The sequence below is a fragment of the Coffea eugenioides genome, chromosome 10 (genome assembly GCF_003713205.1).
Source record: "Coffea eugenioides isolate CCC68of chromosome 10, Ceug_1.0, whole genome shotgun sequence".
NCBI lineage: Eukaryota > Viridiplantae > Streptophyta > Magnoliopsida > Gentianales > Rubiaceae > Coffea > Coffea eugenioides.
In genome coordinates this window covers 25986544-26003107 of record NC_040044.1, presented here as the reverse complement: position 1 = coordinate 26003107, position 16564 = coordinate 25986544, and the positions used below count along the sequence as shown (strand labels likewise).

Here is a 16564-nt window from a genome sequence, read left to right as displayed (position 1 = left end):
CTCAGGGGGAGGTGGGGCCGTCACATGTATTGATTCATTTGTTTATTGAAAGGGGCAATTAGACATATAAGTCAATCAATAATAAAAGGGAAAATGTAACATGCGCTAAGTTCTAAATAAGACATGAAAATTTTCGAGCTCTCACACTATTCCCGTGTACAGGGTTTGCCAAAAAAAAAACTGTGGGTTGAAAAGAATCAATGACGAGATCTATTTGATGTACTTACTTTTTATTATGAGTAGAACTTGCCAAAAGGCTACACAGGTTATCAGGTGATGTCATATAATATGGTGAACAGTTAGTGTAAAAATGATTTTATACTGACGATGTAGGAATGATTTACTCTTAATTTATTTACTAACATTTGACTTTTACTAGTGTGTAAATGACAATTGGACACTTCATTTTCTCTTGGGAATAATGCTAGTAAGCAAATATATGTTTGTTTTTACATGTTTGCCCTCCATTTCTTTTATTTTAGGGGATGAGGCAAGAGTCAAATTAACCTGAAATTTTACACTACTCTAAGAATATTTTTTGGAAGTTGAGAGTGAAAAGGGGGGACAATTGCCCGCATTCAATTTTACATAGCTCCATCCTCACCTTTGACTTTCTCATATATGGCTAGTGGTATCAATTTTGGGTGGAGGCAATATATATATAGAGGAAATAGCATGGGATATCTACATGGCTATCAATTTTGAAAATGAAACTTATGATAGTCTAGTGCTCTTTCAACAAACTACTAATGAAGAATGATGCCCTTTATTTTACAATTTTTCTTTGATTAATTAGGCAAAGCTGGAATATAGAGTCTGTGCCCTTTATTCTTTATTTTTTGTTTCTTGTGTGATTTTTTATTTATGTTGATCTATCTATTCTTTTCATGTTCAAATTTAAGAGAAAATACTTTGCTCTTAACATTTGTAGATTTATTTGTACTTGGTTTGATTTTTGTTTTTTTAAGTATTACTTAGTGAATTCATCCAGTCTAGATTGCAAGTTATCTCTTAGTTTTCAAAAAGGGATCATGTATTCACATTTTTTATTCATTAATTACAAATATTTGGAAGCATAAATATTAAAAAAAAATTATAGATACATATTCAGATGGTAAATTTTGTGATTTGCAGAATGCCAATAAGATTAGCAATATAGCTTACATGTCAAATATGTAATCTTTTTTGCATCCCTAGTCGCTGGGAAATAGATATACTCCCCAATCTAGGAGGACAGTCATTAGTACATGGTATGAAGAGTGGTTTCAATATTTGACTCAATGAGGGGAAGATGATAAGTGTTTAGTTTGCCTCTTTTAGTAGGGTAAAGTGTGTTTTTTGTGTGTTTTAGAAAGTTTTAGAAGTGTTTTTTTACTAGTATTTAGTGTGATATTGCATGAGTTGGTTTCTCTTAAGAAAGCTGTAATTCTACAGAGTAAATGGTGATTTAATCTTGCTTTATAGGTATTCAAGAAATGCGGATCATTTGCAATGGAATTTGAAGATTATTGGATGAAATTTAAGAGGAATAAAAATTGATTGTCGATGTCTTTGAAGTTCCAAAAATGCTGGTCCAAGTTCAATTACAAAGCTCGAAGAAAAGAAGTGCAAAAAATCTTATGAAACTAACCGGGGCCAACTGAAAAGTCTTCAGGGCTAGCTACACAGACAACTGAAACTAAAAACTGAACCAAAAAGAATAGCTTGAGCAAAACCGACACCGGCTATGATTTGGTCACCACCGGTTCTTATGGCAGCCGAATTTTTAGACACCTTTTTTAAGGGTTTATTGTTCACCATTTACTCTCTATTTGTGCAGCACTGTTGCCTCTCTATAAATACGGGAGGTTAGTGATTCTTAAGGGGACTTTTGAGGAGAAATGGATTTCTTTCTTGCAAAACTCTAGCAGCCAACTCTACAAGAAAAAAACCTTAGCTAAGTCTTGCTCTATGTCTTGAAGAGGGAGAGAAACTAGCAACCATAGCTTGTGAAGATCTTTTGTGTTTCAAGTAAAGTTTCGAGTGGATGACAAGAGATTGAGGCACACAACTTCCTTCAACAAGTCTTGTGACTTTAATGTTTTACCCTTCCTCTTGTAATACTCTTTATGGAAGTTTATGGTTGTATTTCTGCTCATGTTTTCCTTAAAATGATGCAAGGCTAAGACTTTTGTATCTACGGTTAAGTATGAACTTGTTTTGAGATATTGAATGAACTATGGGTGATTTATTATGGTTGGTACTTGTTAGTTCTTGAATCTGCTTTTACATTTGTAGTTGATTGATCACCAATTACAAATCACTTAAGCTATTGTTGAGCAATGATAATTGGTTAACAACATGTAGATGTAGATTCTTGAAATCTATATATTAAATTCACAATTATAGAAAATACATTTAAGTGGATTATTTAATAATTTTATAGATCTTTATGAACTTATGCTTAGTTCTTTAATCATTGTTATAGGCGAGGTTAGGTACAAGAATGTTGTTCATTTGTGAAACAGTGTCCAATAAATTTTGGAAATTAAATCCTTAACAAGTAGTAAAATTATGACAGATTTAACCAAGTTAATTCATGTCCAAATAAGCAAGGGACTACAAATCCTAGGGGTTAATTTTTTGAATTATCACTTAATTAATTACTCAATTGCTATTTAGAGTACTTTATTATATTCTAGTTAAGGTTTTTGAATTATTTAGATAATAGAGCAAGTGATTAGTTCTAGTAATAGAAATTATTTCCTGTGGAATTGACCCTAATTTATCCTGTACTATTAGTCGGCATGTATACTTGCAGAAAAATGGGTATTTAGGTTTACTTACTTGGATAATTAGGTTTTATTACTTGAAAACTTGAATTCAAGTCCAGTTTTGAATGTCGTTGCCGAGGAATAATTCAATATTAAGGCAAATGTAAGTTATATTAATTAAAATTTTTTGTATTTGAGAATTTTCTATTTATTTGCTATGTTAATTTTAGTTTTAGTCGATTCCCTAATTTTGATGTTTTGTAGTGTATGCACCGGTCGCTTCGAGTTGTAGTTCTGTTAGATCTTGAGATTGAAAGAACAGTAAGGAAAGTAAGACAACTTGCACTAGAACAAACTAATCAATTGGAGGAAAGGGTTGGTGAAACTTCGGTCTAACAATCCCAAGGACAAGTAAATTGGAATCAACATGCTCTAAGGAACTTTGTTCTACTGGATACTTTTGGAGCACAAACTAGCATTGCAAGACTAGCAGTTGCAAACAATTTTAAAATCAAGTCTGCTTTGATTCTCGTACAAAAAAAAAAATCTGCTCTGATTCAAATTATTCAACTAGAGAAATTTGGTGGCAACTCTAATGCATGTTTAGCCAATTTTATGGAGATTTGTGATACAATTAAATTCAATGATATAAGCAGTGATGCTATTAAACTTAGATTTTTTCCATTTTCTCCGCGAGATAAAGTAAAGGTATGGCTAAACTCACATGCTTCTAATAATTTTGCTACTTGGGCTATTTATGACGAGCATTCTTGAACAAATATTTTCCACTAATAAAATTGCAAATAAAAATAACTGGTTTAGCCAATTTGATTCTCGTACAAATAAAAAAAAGTCTGCTCTGATTCAAATGATTCAACTAGAGAATTTTGGTGGCAACTCTAATGCATGTTTAGCCAATTTTATGGAGATTTGTGATACAATTAAATTCAATGATATAAGCAGTGATGCTATCAAACTTAGATTTTTTCTATTTTCTCTGCGAGATAAAGTAAAGGTATGGCTAAACTCACATGCTTCTAATAATTTTGCTACTTGGGCTATTTATGACGAGCATTCTTGAACAAATATTTTCCACCAATAAAATTGCAAATAAAAATAACTGGTTTTCACCAATAGGATGGTGAATAATTATATGAAACTTGAGAGCGATTTAAGGAGTTACAAAGAAAATGTCCATATCATGGATTATCTGATTGGCTCATGTCCAAATTTTCTATAATGGTTCAACTTATCCTACTAAAATTAATATAGATGTAGTTATAGGAAGGTATTTAATGGAAAATCTGCTAAGGATGCCCAACAATTGATTGAGAAGATGGCTTCTAACAATTATCAATAGGCAAATGAAAGAGGTAGACATGGAAGAGCAACTGGCATATATGAAATAGACTATTGTAATATGTTAAGTGCTAAACTGAAGAAGTAGCGAACCGGTGTTTTATTTAAAAAAATTTATACCACCAACAAAGTAAAATGACATGATACAATTGCCTTAACAATCACAATCAAAGCACGTGAATAACTAAGACTAAGTCTATTTGATAACATAAAAAAGTGTTGAAACTAAACTTTTTTAGACATTAAGAGGTTTTGGGTATTTGATAAATAAAAATTCATCTGCTGAACTTGTTAAGTGGTGTTGAATTTGTGTGTATTTTTTCAGCACAAGAATTGTAACTGAATGCTTAATTCTGATAAGAATCAACATATTTGTTTCAACAATCTTATTTTATCTACCAAATCTACCCCTATTTGTTAATTACGTTCAAAATTTTTATCTAATTAAACAATCTAATATTTTCTATCCAAAATCCTTATTTAAGTAAACAAGCTAATATTCTGTATTCAAAATCTTTATCTAATTCTAAATTTTCTATTCAAAATATTAGGTGTTATATATATGAAGCCCGATTGACCTCTTTTTTGCATTTTTTTTACCTTGATATTCAATCACTTCTTCTTACATAATTGAGCTTCATCTTTTACTAACAATAGATGTGCTTCTAAGCTATTCTTACTGGTTGTTGGTAAAAATTGGGATTTCATATCTGTCCAAACTTTATGAAATGTAAGAACTTAAGTTTTGCCTTGTTTATGTTTGTTAATATGCCTCAATAACCTCTATTTCAGCCAATCTTCCCACTAACACCACTAACCTTTAGCCATAACACTCAAAACATTACCCAAAAACTATTTCATTCTATCTCCAAGAGACCAGCCGAGAGAGAGAGAGAGAGAGTATTGAGAGCAAAAGAAATCTCATTTCCTCCTATCCTTGGTCAGCCGAGAGAGTGACACTATTTCAGCCAAAACTTCTCCAAATCCTCCATAATCCATAAAGCAAAAATCGAGAGAGGAGAACTAACAAGCTGGGGAGGACAGCCTGCTACTCAGCATCAATTCTTCATTTTCCAGCTTTCTTTGGTCAAAAACAGGGCTTTCCCGTGGGCCATGGCTGCCCTTCAGCCTTCGGCTGAGAGGCAAGGGCCGTCTCCGTCAGCACGAAAGTCCTTTTCCCAATTGTTTACTGAACCTGCCTCTTCTCCCATCCGTGTGAAACCCGTGACGACTTACAAAGGAGAAGCAGCGGTGGTCTTCTCCAAACAAGATGCTGAAAAATTGGCAACACCATATCGATGGGCATTAGTGGGAAAGTTCTCTCATGGAAGGCCTTCATTGGAGGAAATCTGCAAGTTTTTTACTACGCTGAATCCAAAAGACCAAATCTATGTTGGGTTGTTAGATTATCACCATGTTCTCCTCAGGTGTGCGTCGGAAGTGGATTTCAACAGAATTTGGACGCGAGGTATATGGCAGATGGGGAAGTTTCCTATGCGTGTCTTCCGCTAGACAAGAGATTTTCACGTCCACAAGGAGTCGTCGCTAGTTCCGGTCTGGGTTACTTTACCAGCGCAGCCCATTCACTTCTTTGATAAGCACTCGCTGTTTTCAATCACTTCACCGGTGGGGAATCCTCTGTTCCTGGATTCGGCGACAGCAGCTACGTCGCGTCCGAGTGTAGTACGAGTGTGTATGGAGGTGGACTTGCTAGAGCCTATCTGCACCAGGGTGTGGGTAGCAGTGGAAGGGGAGATGGGTTTCTAGCAGAAAATTGTTCTTGAGGGGCTACCTTCCTATTGCTCCTCTTGCTGGAGGTTGGGCCATGCTGTGAAGGAGTGCAGAAAGAACTCGGTGGAGCAACCTTGAATCTGGAAACCAGAAGGAATTGGAGGGTGCGTGCCGAACAAAACCCAGTTGCAAGGCTTGAAGTGGTGCCTGAACGTACAGGTGGGGAGGATCCAGTTCCATGCATTGGGACTGGGACAAGCTGCATGGGCAGTCTGGATAGGAATAAAGCAGTGGCGACAGCTATACGGAGCGATGCAGTGAATGTGGAGGTTGGGGAACATGGAGGTGTGGCTAAGCTAGGCGGGTGCAGGTGATCTTGAAATTGCAGAGCATGAGACGTTGAAGGAGGATGCTGATGCGGCTTCACAGGAGCAATGCTGTCCGGTTCAGCAACTTGCGAAAGAGCAGCTTGGTACCTCGCATGGGATAACTGGTTCAGTGGAAGAGGAGCGGAGACAACCAGCTAGCAGACTGGAGCTGGGTGGTGATGAAAGGGCTTCAGGAGTGCATGAGGCGAGGGCAGCGAAGCTAAACAGGGAGGGCAGTGATGTGAGCGACGACGAATTGGTGATTGAATTGCCCCTGGTTGCGGGTAATTTATCGCCAAGGCTGGTGGTCATGCGAGAGGAGAATCTGGATAACTTACTTATGGGGTTAAACATCGATTTGGTCAGTAGGAATGCCAAGAATGGTAGGAAGGCAAGGGGAAAGGGATTACGTGCTCAGTTTCAATCTGACAGGCAGCTTCGGTCCACAACTTCTCTCAATAACTCTTTTCAGATATTACGTTATGATTAATACACTGCTATGGAATATTAGAGGGGTGTCGAAAGCGTCCAATTTAAGAAGATTGAAAAAAATAATTCGCTTGCATAGTGTCCAGTTTGTAGCAATATCTGAGCCAAAATTAGATGTGTCTCGAGTTGAGTATATTCGCATGAAACTATCATTTGATTATGCCACTGTTAACATATCGGAAGATCTCTGGATTTTCTATAGTTGTCCGTTAATTTGTTCGGTAGTTGGTAACTCTAATCAGCATATTTCACTGTCTATCCAACACCTATGGTTGTCGGGGCCTTTGATCTTCTCATTTGTCCATGCTATGTGTTCGGTGGAGGGACGGCGGGATTTATGGCAAAATTTATTATCTGATAAACCTCACTCTCTACCTTGGTGTATTGGGGGAGACTTCAACGTCATTGTAGATGCTAATGAAAAACGATAGGGGTGACCATTCTCTGTGGCCGAAGGAATTGAGTTTTTGACATTCATGGAAGAGGCCGAGGTATTCGATGCTGGTTTTTCATGGTCGAGCTTTACATGGTGCAATAATCGGAGGGGACGGGCTAGGATTTGGAAGAGGCTAGATAGATGCCTAATTAACGGAGAGTGCGCAGATTTGTCCTCGATGATTTCTGTTGTACATTTAGCGAGACATCCGTCTGATCATGCTCCAATGAAACTTTCTTTTGCTTCAAGGATGGATAATGGGCCGCGACTTTTTAGGTTCTTGAATATATGGGCGTCCAATCCAGATTTCTTAGACGTCATTTGGGCTACCTGGGACCAAGTGGTACATGGATCATCTCTACGAGTTTTGTGCGCTAAGTTGTTGAGAACCCGGACGATGATTCAGCAATGGAATAAGCAACACTTTGGCAACATTTTTAATGTCGTCAGAGAGATGGAGGCCGAGCTTCTGAGATTAGAGGACGGCATATCAAACTCTGAGTCTGAGGAGGACCACGATGAGCTTCACAGGGCACGGGCGGAACTTAATAGGGCACTGGCAGTTGAAGAACAATTTTGGAGACAGAAAGCCAGGGTTAAATGGCTTAGTAGTGGGGATCGCAATACAAGGTACTTTCATGCGGTTGTCAAGCAAAGAAGAGTACAAGCAGCGAAACATAGGTGAAAAATTCAAATCGGATTTGGCTAGAAATGAATGACGACATAGCAAAGGAGGCAATCGAGTATTTCTCGGATCTTTTTTCGGGGTCTATGGAGTCCAGTCCGGGGGAGCTATTGCAGTTAATCCCGACAATGGTCACAGGAGAGGAAAATTCATTGTTGGAGGAGGCTCCTGACATAGAGGCCGTTCGGCGTTTGGTGTTCACTATGGATGGGGAGAGTGCGGTTGGTCCCGATGGGTTTACAGGTAGGTTCTTTACCTTTGTATGGGATATCATTGCGTAAAACTTGCATAGGGTGGTGGTGAGTTTCTTCTGTGGAAATAAGCTGCCTAGATTCATTACCTCCACTTCAATTGTTTTGATACCTAAAGGTTCAAATCCCCAGGATTTCTCCAAGTACAGACCAATTAGCCTATGCAATTTTTTCAATAAATTATTATCCACAATTTTAGTGGAACGTATGGCTTCGGTACTGTCGAGAATTATATCTCCCCAGCAGACGGGTTTTGTCAAAAGCCGAAGCATAACAGATAACTATTTGCTAGCTCAGGAGCTGATCTCGCTTATAGGCAAGAAGTCAAGAGGGGGAAATGTCGCCTTAAAGGTGGATATGGTTAAGGCATATGATCGAATGTCTTGGTGGCATATTATTTCTGTCTTGTGCAAATTTGGGTTTGGGGAGCGGTTCACAGATATGGTCTGGAGGTTAATTTCTAACGTCTGGTTTTCAATCATCATTAACGGAACATCCCACGGTTACTTCAAATCTAGCAGAGGTCGCCGACAAGGAGATCCATTATCCCCAGTGTTGTTCATTATTGGTTCGGAGATGCTCTCGCAAGGCCTCAATAATCTAGCAGTGCAGAAGGGCTTCGTAGGGTTCAGAGTCCCTACGAGATGTCCGGCAGTCACGCACCTAGCGTTTGCTGATGACGTGCTAATTTTCTCGAATGGGGCTACTGCTGCTTTAAAGTGACTGGTGCAGGTGCTTGATGCTTACCAGCATTCATCGGGATAACTGGTAAACGTACAAAAGAGTGGTTACTTGGTTCATAGGACCCTACCAACAGCTCGGAGAAGGGTGATTGAGCGGCTTACGCAGTTTACTAGATAGGAGTTTCCAGTTCGTTATCTTGGCTTTCCCTTGTATTTAAGCCGAAGCAAATCTGCGTACTTTGGCGAGGTGTGTCAGGTTGTGCTGGCTAGAATTATGTCTTGGAAGTCAAGGTTGATTTTCTCGGGAGCGAAAATAGTTTTGATAAAACATGTACTCTCATCCATCCCAGTACATTTACTATCAGCTGTCGTGTGTCCTGCCTCGGTGTTTAAAAGAATAGAGCGGGGTTGTGCAAATTTTCTATGGGGATCATCAGGAGAAGGAATGAAGTTTCATTGGATCAGATGGTCTCAGTTATGCCTTCCGGTTGAGGAGGGGGTGTGGGGTTCAGAAATCTACGGGATCTTTACTCGGCCTTCTCCTGCAAATTGTGGTGGAACTTTCGGACAGGTGCGTCGCTTTGGGCGGAATTTATGCTGGCAAAATACTGCAGGGGCCTCCATCCTTGCCAGGTGGAATGGAAACGATTTGACTCGGGAACGTGGAGAAGAATGTTAAATATAAGCCGACAGGCAGAACTATCCATGCTATGGCTGGTTAATGTAGGGTCTTGTAACTTTTGGTACAACAACTGGTTGGGCAGTGAGACTTTATGCTTCAAAACTTCGGTATATCCGGCCCTCACCTTCAAGGATTTCTGCATGAATGGGGAATGGAAGTTTAATTTACTCACCCAGTATATTCTGCAAGAGGTTATCCACCCAATATTACAATATCTGGTCTCGGAGCGAGATGGGAACGACGAGGTTATATGGAGGCTGACGGCATCGGGGAAGTTCACTTTGGCATCGGCCTTTCAGGAGGTCCTGCAGTCTCGTGACTACTCTTTGATACAATCCCAGGTATGGCATCCGCGGATTCCATTGAAAATCTCTTTCTTCATGATGCGTCTGCTATTGGGGAGATTGCCACTAACTGGTGCTTTGTGGAGGGTGGGAGTACAACTGGCATCAAAATATTTGTGCTACCAAGAGGGATCGATTGAGGCCTTGGAACATGTTTTCTCGAAGGGTAAGATTGCAAAGGGAGTATGGGATTATTTTGGTAGTTTGGGTGGGTTGGCACTGTGACGTCCCCGCTTCTCCCAAGGGCGAACCCTAGGGTATCGGCGCGACGCCTGCCTAACTCGCGCCAGGACTCAAAATCTCAAAGCTAAAAAAAACTATATAAACCAAAAGTGTACTATTCTTAATATATTACAAACTGCCCAAAAAGTATCAAGTCAAACCACTCTACTACCATCTATAATAAAACAACACCCCGAGTAGAAGGTTAGGCCCTACGGACGCACGGTCCTCTAGTACAAACCACCAAAACAAAAAACAAACATCTAACGGTCCGACTATTACAATCAAACCTAACTATACTAGTGAAAGTGCCAAGAAATTCCCCGCGTCGTCCCCGGCTAAGTAAAACAAAGGAAATGGGGTAAGCTATATGCTTAGTAAGTACACGGGGTAAAAGCGTAAATTTCACATTTAGATAAACAACAATATCACAAAAGTGTCAAGTCAAGTGCAAAAGTAACAATACAAAGGAAGGATCCGCGAGTCTCCCAAAGCCCAAGTCGCCTTTGCCTTTTCTACCTGCCGACACACCGTCGACCACAAATAAGGTCCGTAGAACTCCACTTGTACACCCACCGATCACCTTATCACCCTCACTGGCCAGTCACCTCACAAACTTGCCCGGGCGAGCGAAATCACAAACTTGAGCTTGAGTTACAAGCTCGGGTCACAAACTTGGTTCACATTCTCGGTGAACCAGATTCACAAACTTGGTGACCTCAGACTAAGTTGGACTGGCTACGACCAAGCCCTAACCGGCTCGAATAGTCCATCTAGGTCGGAAGATCAACCCCAACTTACAAACGTCACCCCGAGCTACAAGCTCAGGGGGTTCAAACCCAAAACTCACAAACGTCACCCCGAGCTACAAGCTCAAGGGGTTCAAACCCAAAATAATTCATTTAAACATGTCATTTATAAATATGCATGTAAACTAGGGTTTAGGTCGAGTGCGATAAAGTACACCCTCGCCTAGGTACCCTTTCATTCACCTCAAGACACATAAGAAAGTTATATATAAAACGGCCCGAATACTTACTCAAAATACAAAAGTAGTACAAGAGCAAAATCATTTCGCACGTGTTCGCTAGTAGTGGGCCCCGAAAAATGGAACCGAAGTTCAGATGCTGAACTGCCCTGGTTACCCGTTTTGCCGGTTTCCAATGTCGCAAACGCATGGATCATTTCTATGGTACTTATGCAAGGTTTCCAACCAAATTCATACCAACTAAGCACACATATACCAACTTCTAAATGACCTGTAATTGGTCCGAAGTTTCCCTCTAAGCCACTACAAAATTGCCAAAACTAACCATGATCCTTAGACTAACTCCATTTGCATCACCTTAGCCAAACCCTAACTAGCCAAACCTTAGCCAAGCTAAACCAACCTAAGGAAGCCTAGGGTTTCTTAACCCAAAATCAGTTTTTACCACTCACTCACCAAACCAATGAAACCAATCATCAAACACAACCACTACAAGTTTAATAACACAAGATTAGAGCTAACTAGAATGCTTAGCAAGAAACCCTAATCTTCCATAACCTTAACCGAAATTTTCACAGCAATAAACCACTAAAACAAACCATCAATCAACACAATAATCATTACATGAACCATAAAAGTGCATAATCACAACAAAACTTCACTTACATGACTTCACAACTTACTCACTAAACTTTGACTTCAAAGAAAGATGTTTTACCTTCAAAAGAGCTTTGTAGATGAAGAAAGCTACCACAACAAGACTCTAAGTTGTTTCCCTTAAGCTCCAACAACAAGATGGAAGCTATAAATTGTAGAATTTTGAAGGCAATTTCCTTTCTTTTCTTTCCTCCTTGGTCGGCACTCTCTCTCTCTCTTTCTTTCTTATTTGTTTTGTTTTTCTTATGATAATCTTACAAGTCTAAGGGAATATATAAGCTAGTCAAAGACAAGAGAAGATATTTCTCTCTCCACCAATCACATGAAAGCTCCCAATTTACTCTCAAGCCCTTCCACCTTCAACTTTACCTTTGATCAACTCTTGCCCTTAAACATTTGGAAAGCTTTCAATTAACTCCATAAGTTATAACTTAATCTAATCTAAAACACTTAACCACACTTAATTACTTCACTAATCACCCTCCTATATTAATCACCTATACTTAATCATACTTAATCCCACATAAAAGCAATTAAACAACAACCTTTTGTCATGGGTAGTATTAAGGGTTTTAAACCCAACTTAAAATTCTAACAAATCATATCACTAGAAACTTTTCTAGTTTTGGGTTTTCCCAACTTTTAAACTCACTTTAAGCACCATTCGAACTTATAATTAATACAAAACTAGGGTTTCAATCCTACCCCCAACCTAGGGTTTTCGAAGTATTCCCAAAACCAAATGTTACCGCACAAATAATGAATATAACCTAATATCAACCTAAGAACGGACTGGGGCCTCACAACCTCCCCTACTTAGAATAATTTCGTCCTCGAAATTGATACCTTTATTCGTGAACCGAAATTGCAGGGTTACAAGAATATGTGTCGCCAGGGTCTATTAAATACTGGCGGTGCACCGATATGAAAGGGCGTACCTTCGATGCCCGCCGAAGGGTCAATCACCTCTTGACCCATTGCGTATACTCTCGCTGGTCCTTTGGGTCGATTTTCCCCTGCATTTGACGGCTTAGCTGTAGTCCCTTCAGTCGGTGGCTTAGGTTTCTCCTTTTGCATCTTAGGGCACTGGGCAATTAGATGTTCAGCACTACAACACTTATAGCATCTTCGGATCGAACTGTTCTTCCAACAGTTTTCGTCAGTGTGATTGGCCCCACAGAAACCACAGATTGGCTTAATGCCCACATTTGGCCCTCCACGCTGGGCACTCCTCTGGGGCTCTTGCCCTACTCGACCTCTTCCAAAATTACCCTGGTTTAGGGATCCTGCGGGTCGGGGACCATCTGTTCCTCGACTCCTCTTAGAAGGTGACTCACTTTGCGAACTCTGTCCAGTCACAAAATGGCTCGAATCGGGTTGTCTCCGTTTCCGATCATGAAAGGATTTTACCTGCCCCCTAGCTGTCTCAATCCGCTGTGCTTTTTCTAGCGCCTGGCTAAACGTGTCCAACTGAGCAGCTGCTAGAACCTCCTGGATCTCCACATTCAAGCCTTGGACAAAGCGGCGAATTCGCTTCTGCTCCGTTAGCACCAATTCCGGAGCGAAGCGAGAGAGTTTGGTAAATTGGGTTTCATACTCCGCCACACTGGATGCCCCTTGGCACAGGCGGATAAAATCATCCTCACGTCTCTCTTGTACAAGAGGAGGTAAGTATTTTTCATTAAATTCTCGTGTAAAATTGACCCATGTCCAGGGGGTCTGTTCCCGCTCCCACTTGGCTCTAATCACATTCCACCAGGCTCGGGCGGCCCCCTCAAACTGGAAAACAGCAAAAGATATATGCTGCTCCTCCGAATACCTAAGTGCGGCAAATGTATCTAACATACGGTCCATCCAGTTTTCTGCTAGGTCAGGATTAGATCCACCTACAAACTTAGGAGGTGCAAATTTTTGGAACCGTTCTAAAGCACGGTCCTCTCCCTCGTGATTGCCTGGATTATTTCCAGGGTTTCCTGTAATATGCCCATGGCCCTGACCCTGCTTGTCAACCATACGTTCTAACAAGTCAGCCATCCAGCGGATGGCTGTAGCTACTTGATCTGGCTCTTGTTCCTGTTCCCTTTCAGGGTTTTGTCCTCGCCCTCTACTTCTACCTCGAGTACCGGAGGCCATTTAGGTGCAAAGATCTATCGATCCAAGCATAACGTGTGCTTAGTATTCAAACTCGAAACAAAATAAATATTCAAACCAAAATACACGAAAGGCACGCAAAGGATTGGTGCAAAAGATAATACTCGAATATATATCTTTATTTACAAAGTCACACCAAAAGATATACAAATTACCCGACCTCCAGTCGGTACAAAACCCAGTATACACACGAGCACTCCGGCTTCAAAAATCTAGTCAGTCAACCAGATAACAAAAGAAATTAGCCATGCCAGTTCTAACAAAAGTAATCTGCCAACTAATCAAAAAACAAAAGCGACCCTAAACGCCTCCCCTAGGGCCCCGGTTCCTAACGGAACCTAAAGTATCTCTCTCGCCTATCTGCTCTGGCCCGGTAGCTCGCGACGGTGCCTCCAAGGCCATATCTAGTAAGACCACGCAGTCAAACGTGATACTCCGAGCCCTCTCCCTAAGCTGCCTCTTCATAGCGAAGAGGTGCTGGTGTGTGTCTCGGAGGTCCCGCTCCAGGTCCCTAACGCGCAATGCCTGCCAGCGGCTAAACTCTCTAGCCTCCTCCAGCTGCGCCCTCAAAGTCTCGACCGTCCTGTCTAGGTGATAACGCTCGTCATCCACCGCTAAGACGACCTCGTCGGGATAGCCATATGTATACCAACACGCACAGGGTCGGCGCGACACCTGACCAAAGGGGGAATAAAACATGTAGGGCTCCCCAAGCCTCCTCCGATATCGAATCGCACGCTTACGCAACACCCGGTCCTCCGGGCCCCTCGCACCAGAAGGTCTCGGTCCCGGTCCCACGCCGATACGTCCAACACCACTAGAACTACCTGGGTCCACACCTACAAACATTAATTCGTTAGTTAACCAGCATTTCAGCTTCAAAAAATATATCATTCATCTTAAAAGAATCAAATATGCCTAGTGCCTATCACGTATGTCCCAAAATTGCCCAAGTCCTCTAACCTGGCTCTGATACCACCTGTGACGCCCCCGCTCCTCTCAAGGGCGAAACTTAGGGTATCGGCGGGACGCCTGCCTAGCTCGCGTCAGGACTCAAAATCTCAAAGCTAAAAAAAAGTACATAAACCAAAAGTATACTATTCATAATATATACAACCGCCAAAAGTATCGAGTCAAACCACTCTAATACATTATAATAACAACCAGCAGAAGGTAGGCCCTAAGGAGGGTCCTTATACAAACCACCAAAACAAAAACAAACATCCTAACGGTCCGACCATTACAATCAAACCTAACTATACTAGTGAAAGTGCCAAGAAATTCAACGCGTCGTCCCCTGCTAAGGAAAACAAAGGAAATAGGGTAAGTTATATGCTTAGTAAGTACACGGGGTAAAAGCGTAAATTTCACATTTAGATAAACAACAATATCACAAAAGTGTCAAGTCAAGTGCAAAAGTAACAATACAAAGGAAGGATACAGGTTGGCTCCAAAGCCAAGTCGTTTGCCATGCGTGATCTCCTGCCGACACTCCGTCGACCACAAATAAGGTCCGTAGAACTCCACTTGTACACCCACCGATCACCTTATCACCCTCACTGGCCAGTCACCTCACAAACTTGCCCGAGCGAACGAAATCACAAACTTGAGCTTGAGTCACAAGCTCGGGTCACAAACTTGGTTCACATTCTCGGTGAACCGGATTCACAAACTTGGTGACCTCAGACTAAGTTGGACTGGCTTCGACCAAGCCCTGACCGGCTCGAATAGTCCATCTAGGTCGGAAGATCAACCCCAACTTACAAACGTCATCCCGAGCTACAAGCTCAAGGGGTTCAAACCCAAAATAATTCATTTAAACATGTCATGTATAAATATGCATGTAAACTAGGGTTTAGGTCGAGTGCGATAAAGTACACCCTCGCCTAGGTACCCTTTCATTCACCTCAAGACACATAAGAAAGTTATATACAAAACGACCCGAATACTTACTCAAAATACAAAAGTAGTACAAGAGCAAAATCACTTCGCACGTGTTCGCTAGTAGTGGGCCCCACCGGCTCCGCCTAGCTCACCACTATCTGAAATAGAAGATTGTATCACGTATTATCACAAACGGCCACTAACATGCCCAAAATAAGAAAAACGGCAAAATCGGCACATGAAAGTGCGGAAACGGCAAAACGGGCGTACGCGCGCGCGGAACGGCAAACGGAAATGGCCAAATCTGCCGTTTCAAACCGTTTTGATCAAAATTTAGGCTAGGAATGTCGGATCAAGGTGAGCGAGACACCGTTTCGAAGCTATGAGGAAGGGCTACAATTTTTATTTAGATATCTCAACCCAGATCTCAATAGGTATGGGTCAAAAATGTACAAAATAGTTCCAGCTATGTCATTTCGGGTTACCAAACAGGCCCTGTTTGAAAGACCGTAACTCCCGGCTCAAAATTCGGAATCAAGAAATTCCAGAGGCGTTAGAAAGCTAAGACATAAGGCTATAACTTTCATGTTTGGACCAAAAGCTGAATCAATACAGAGCATGGAGGAAAACGGGTCCAAACATTCTTATCAGAAATGTCCAATGCGCAGGCAGTTCTGACAATCGATCTTGTTTTGGTCATAACTGAAGCTACGGGACTCGGATTTGGATGCACTTTATACCGTTTCGAAGCTGAAACCAAGATCTACATTTATTATGAAGGGATCAACACCCAGTTCGCACGTTATCAAAACGGATAAAACATCGTCAGAAGCAAAAGTCAAAACGTAACACAATCCATGGTACAAAACAGGTACTAGTGT

The 16564-nt window shown here is 41.1% G+C and overlaps 1 protein-coding gene and 1 non-coding gene across 2 annotated transcripts; one reads left to right on the top strand and one right to left on the bottom strand.

Moving 5' to 3' along the window:
- Positions 1–3855: 3855 nt before the first annotated feature.
- On the bottom strand, positions 3856–3961 carry LOC113750947. Its single transcript, XR_003464714.1, has one exon. It is a non-coding gene; the product is annotated as a small nucleolar RNA R71 (small nucleolar RNA).
- A 3215-nt stretch (positions 3962–7176) lies between these two features.
- LOC113750596 lies at positions 7177–7821 on the top strand. The gene has a single exon (XM_027294556.1). It carries the CDS (start codon positions 7177–7179, stop codon positions 7819–7821), a length of 645 nt encoding a protein of 214 aa, XP_027150357.1.
- The last annotated feature ends 8743 nt before the right edge of the window (positions 7822–16564 follow it).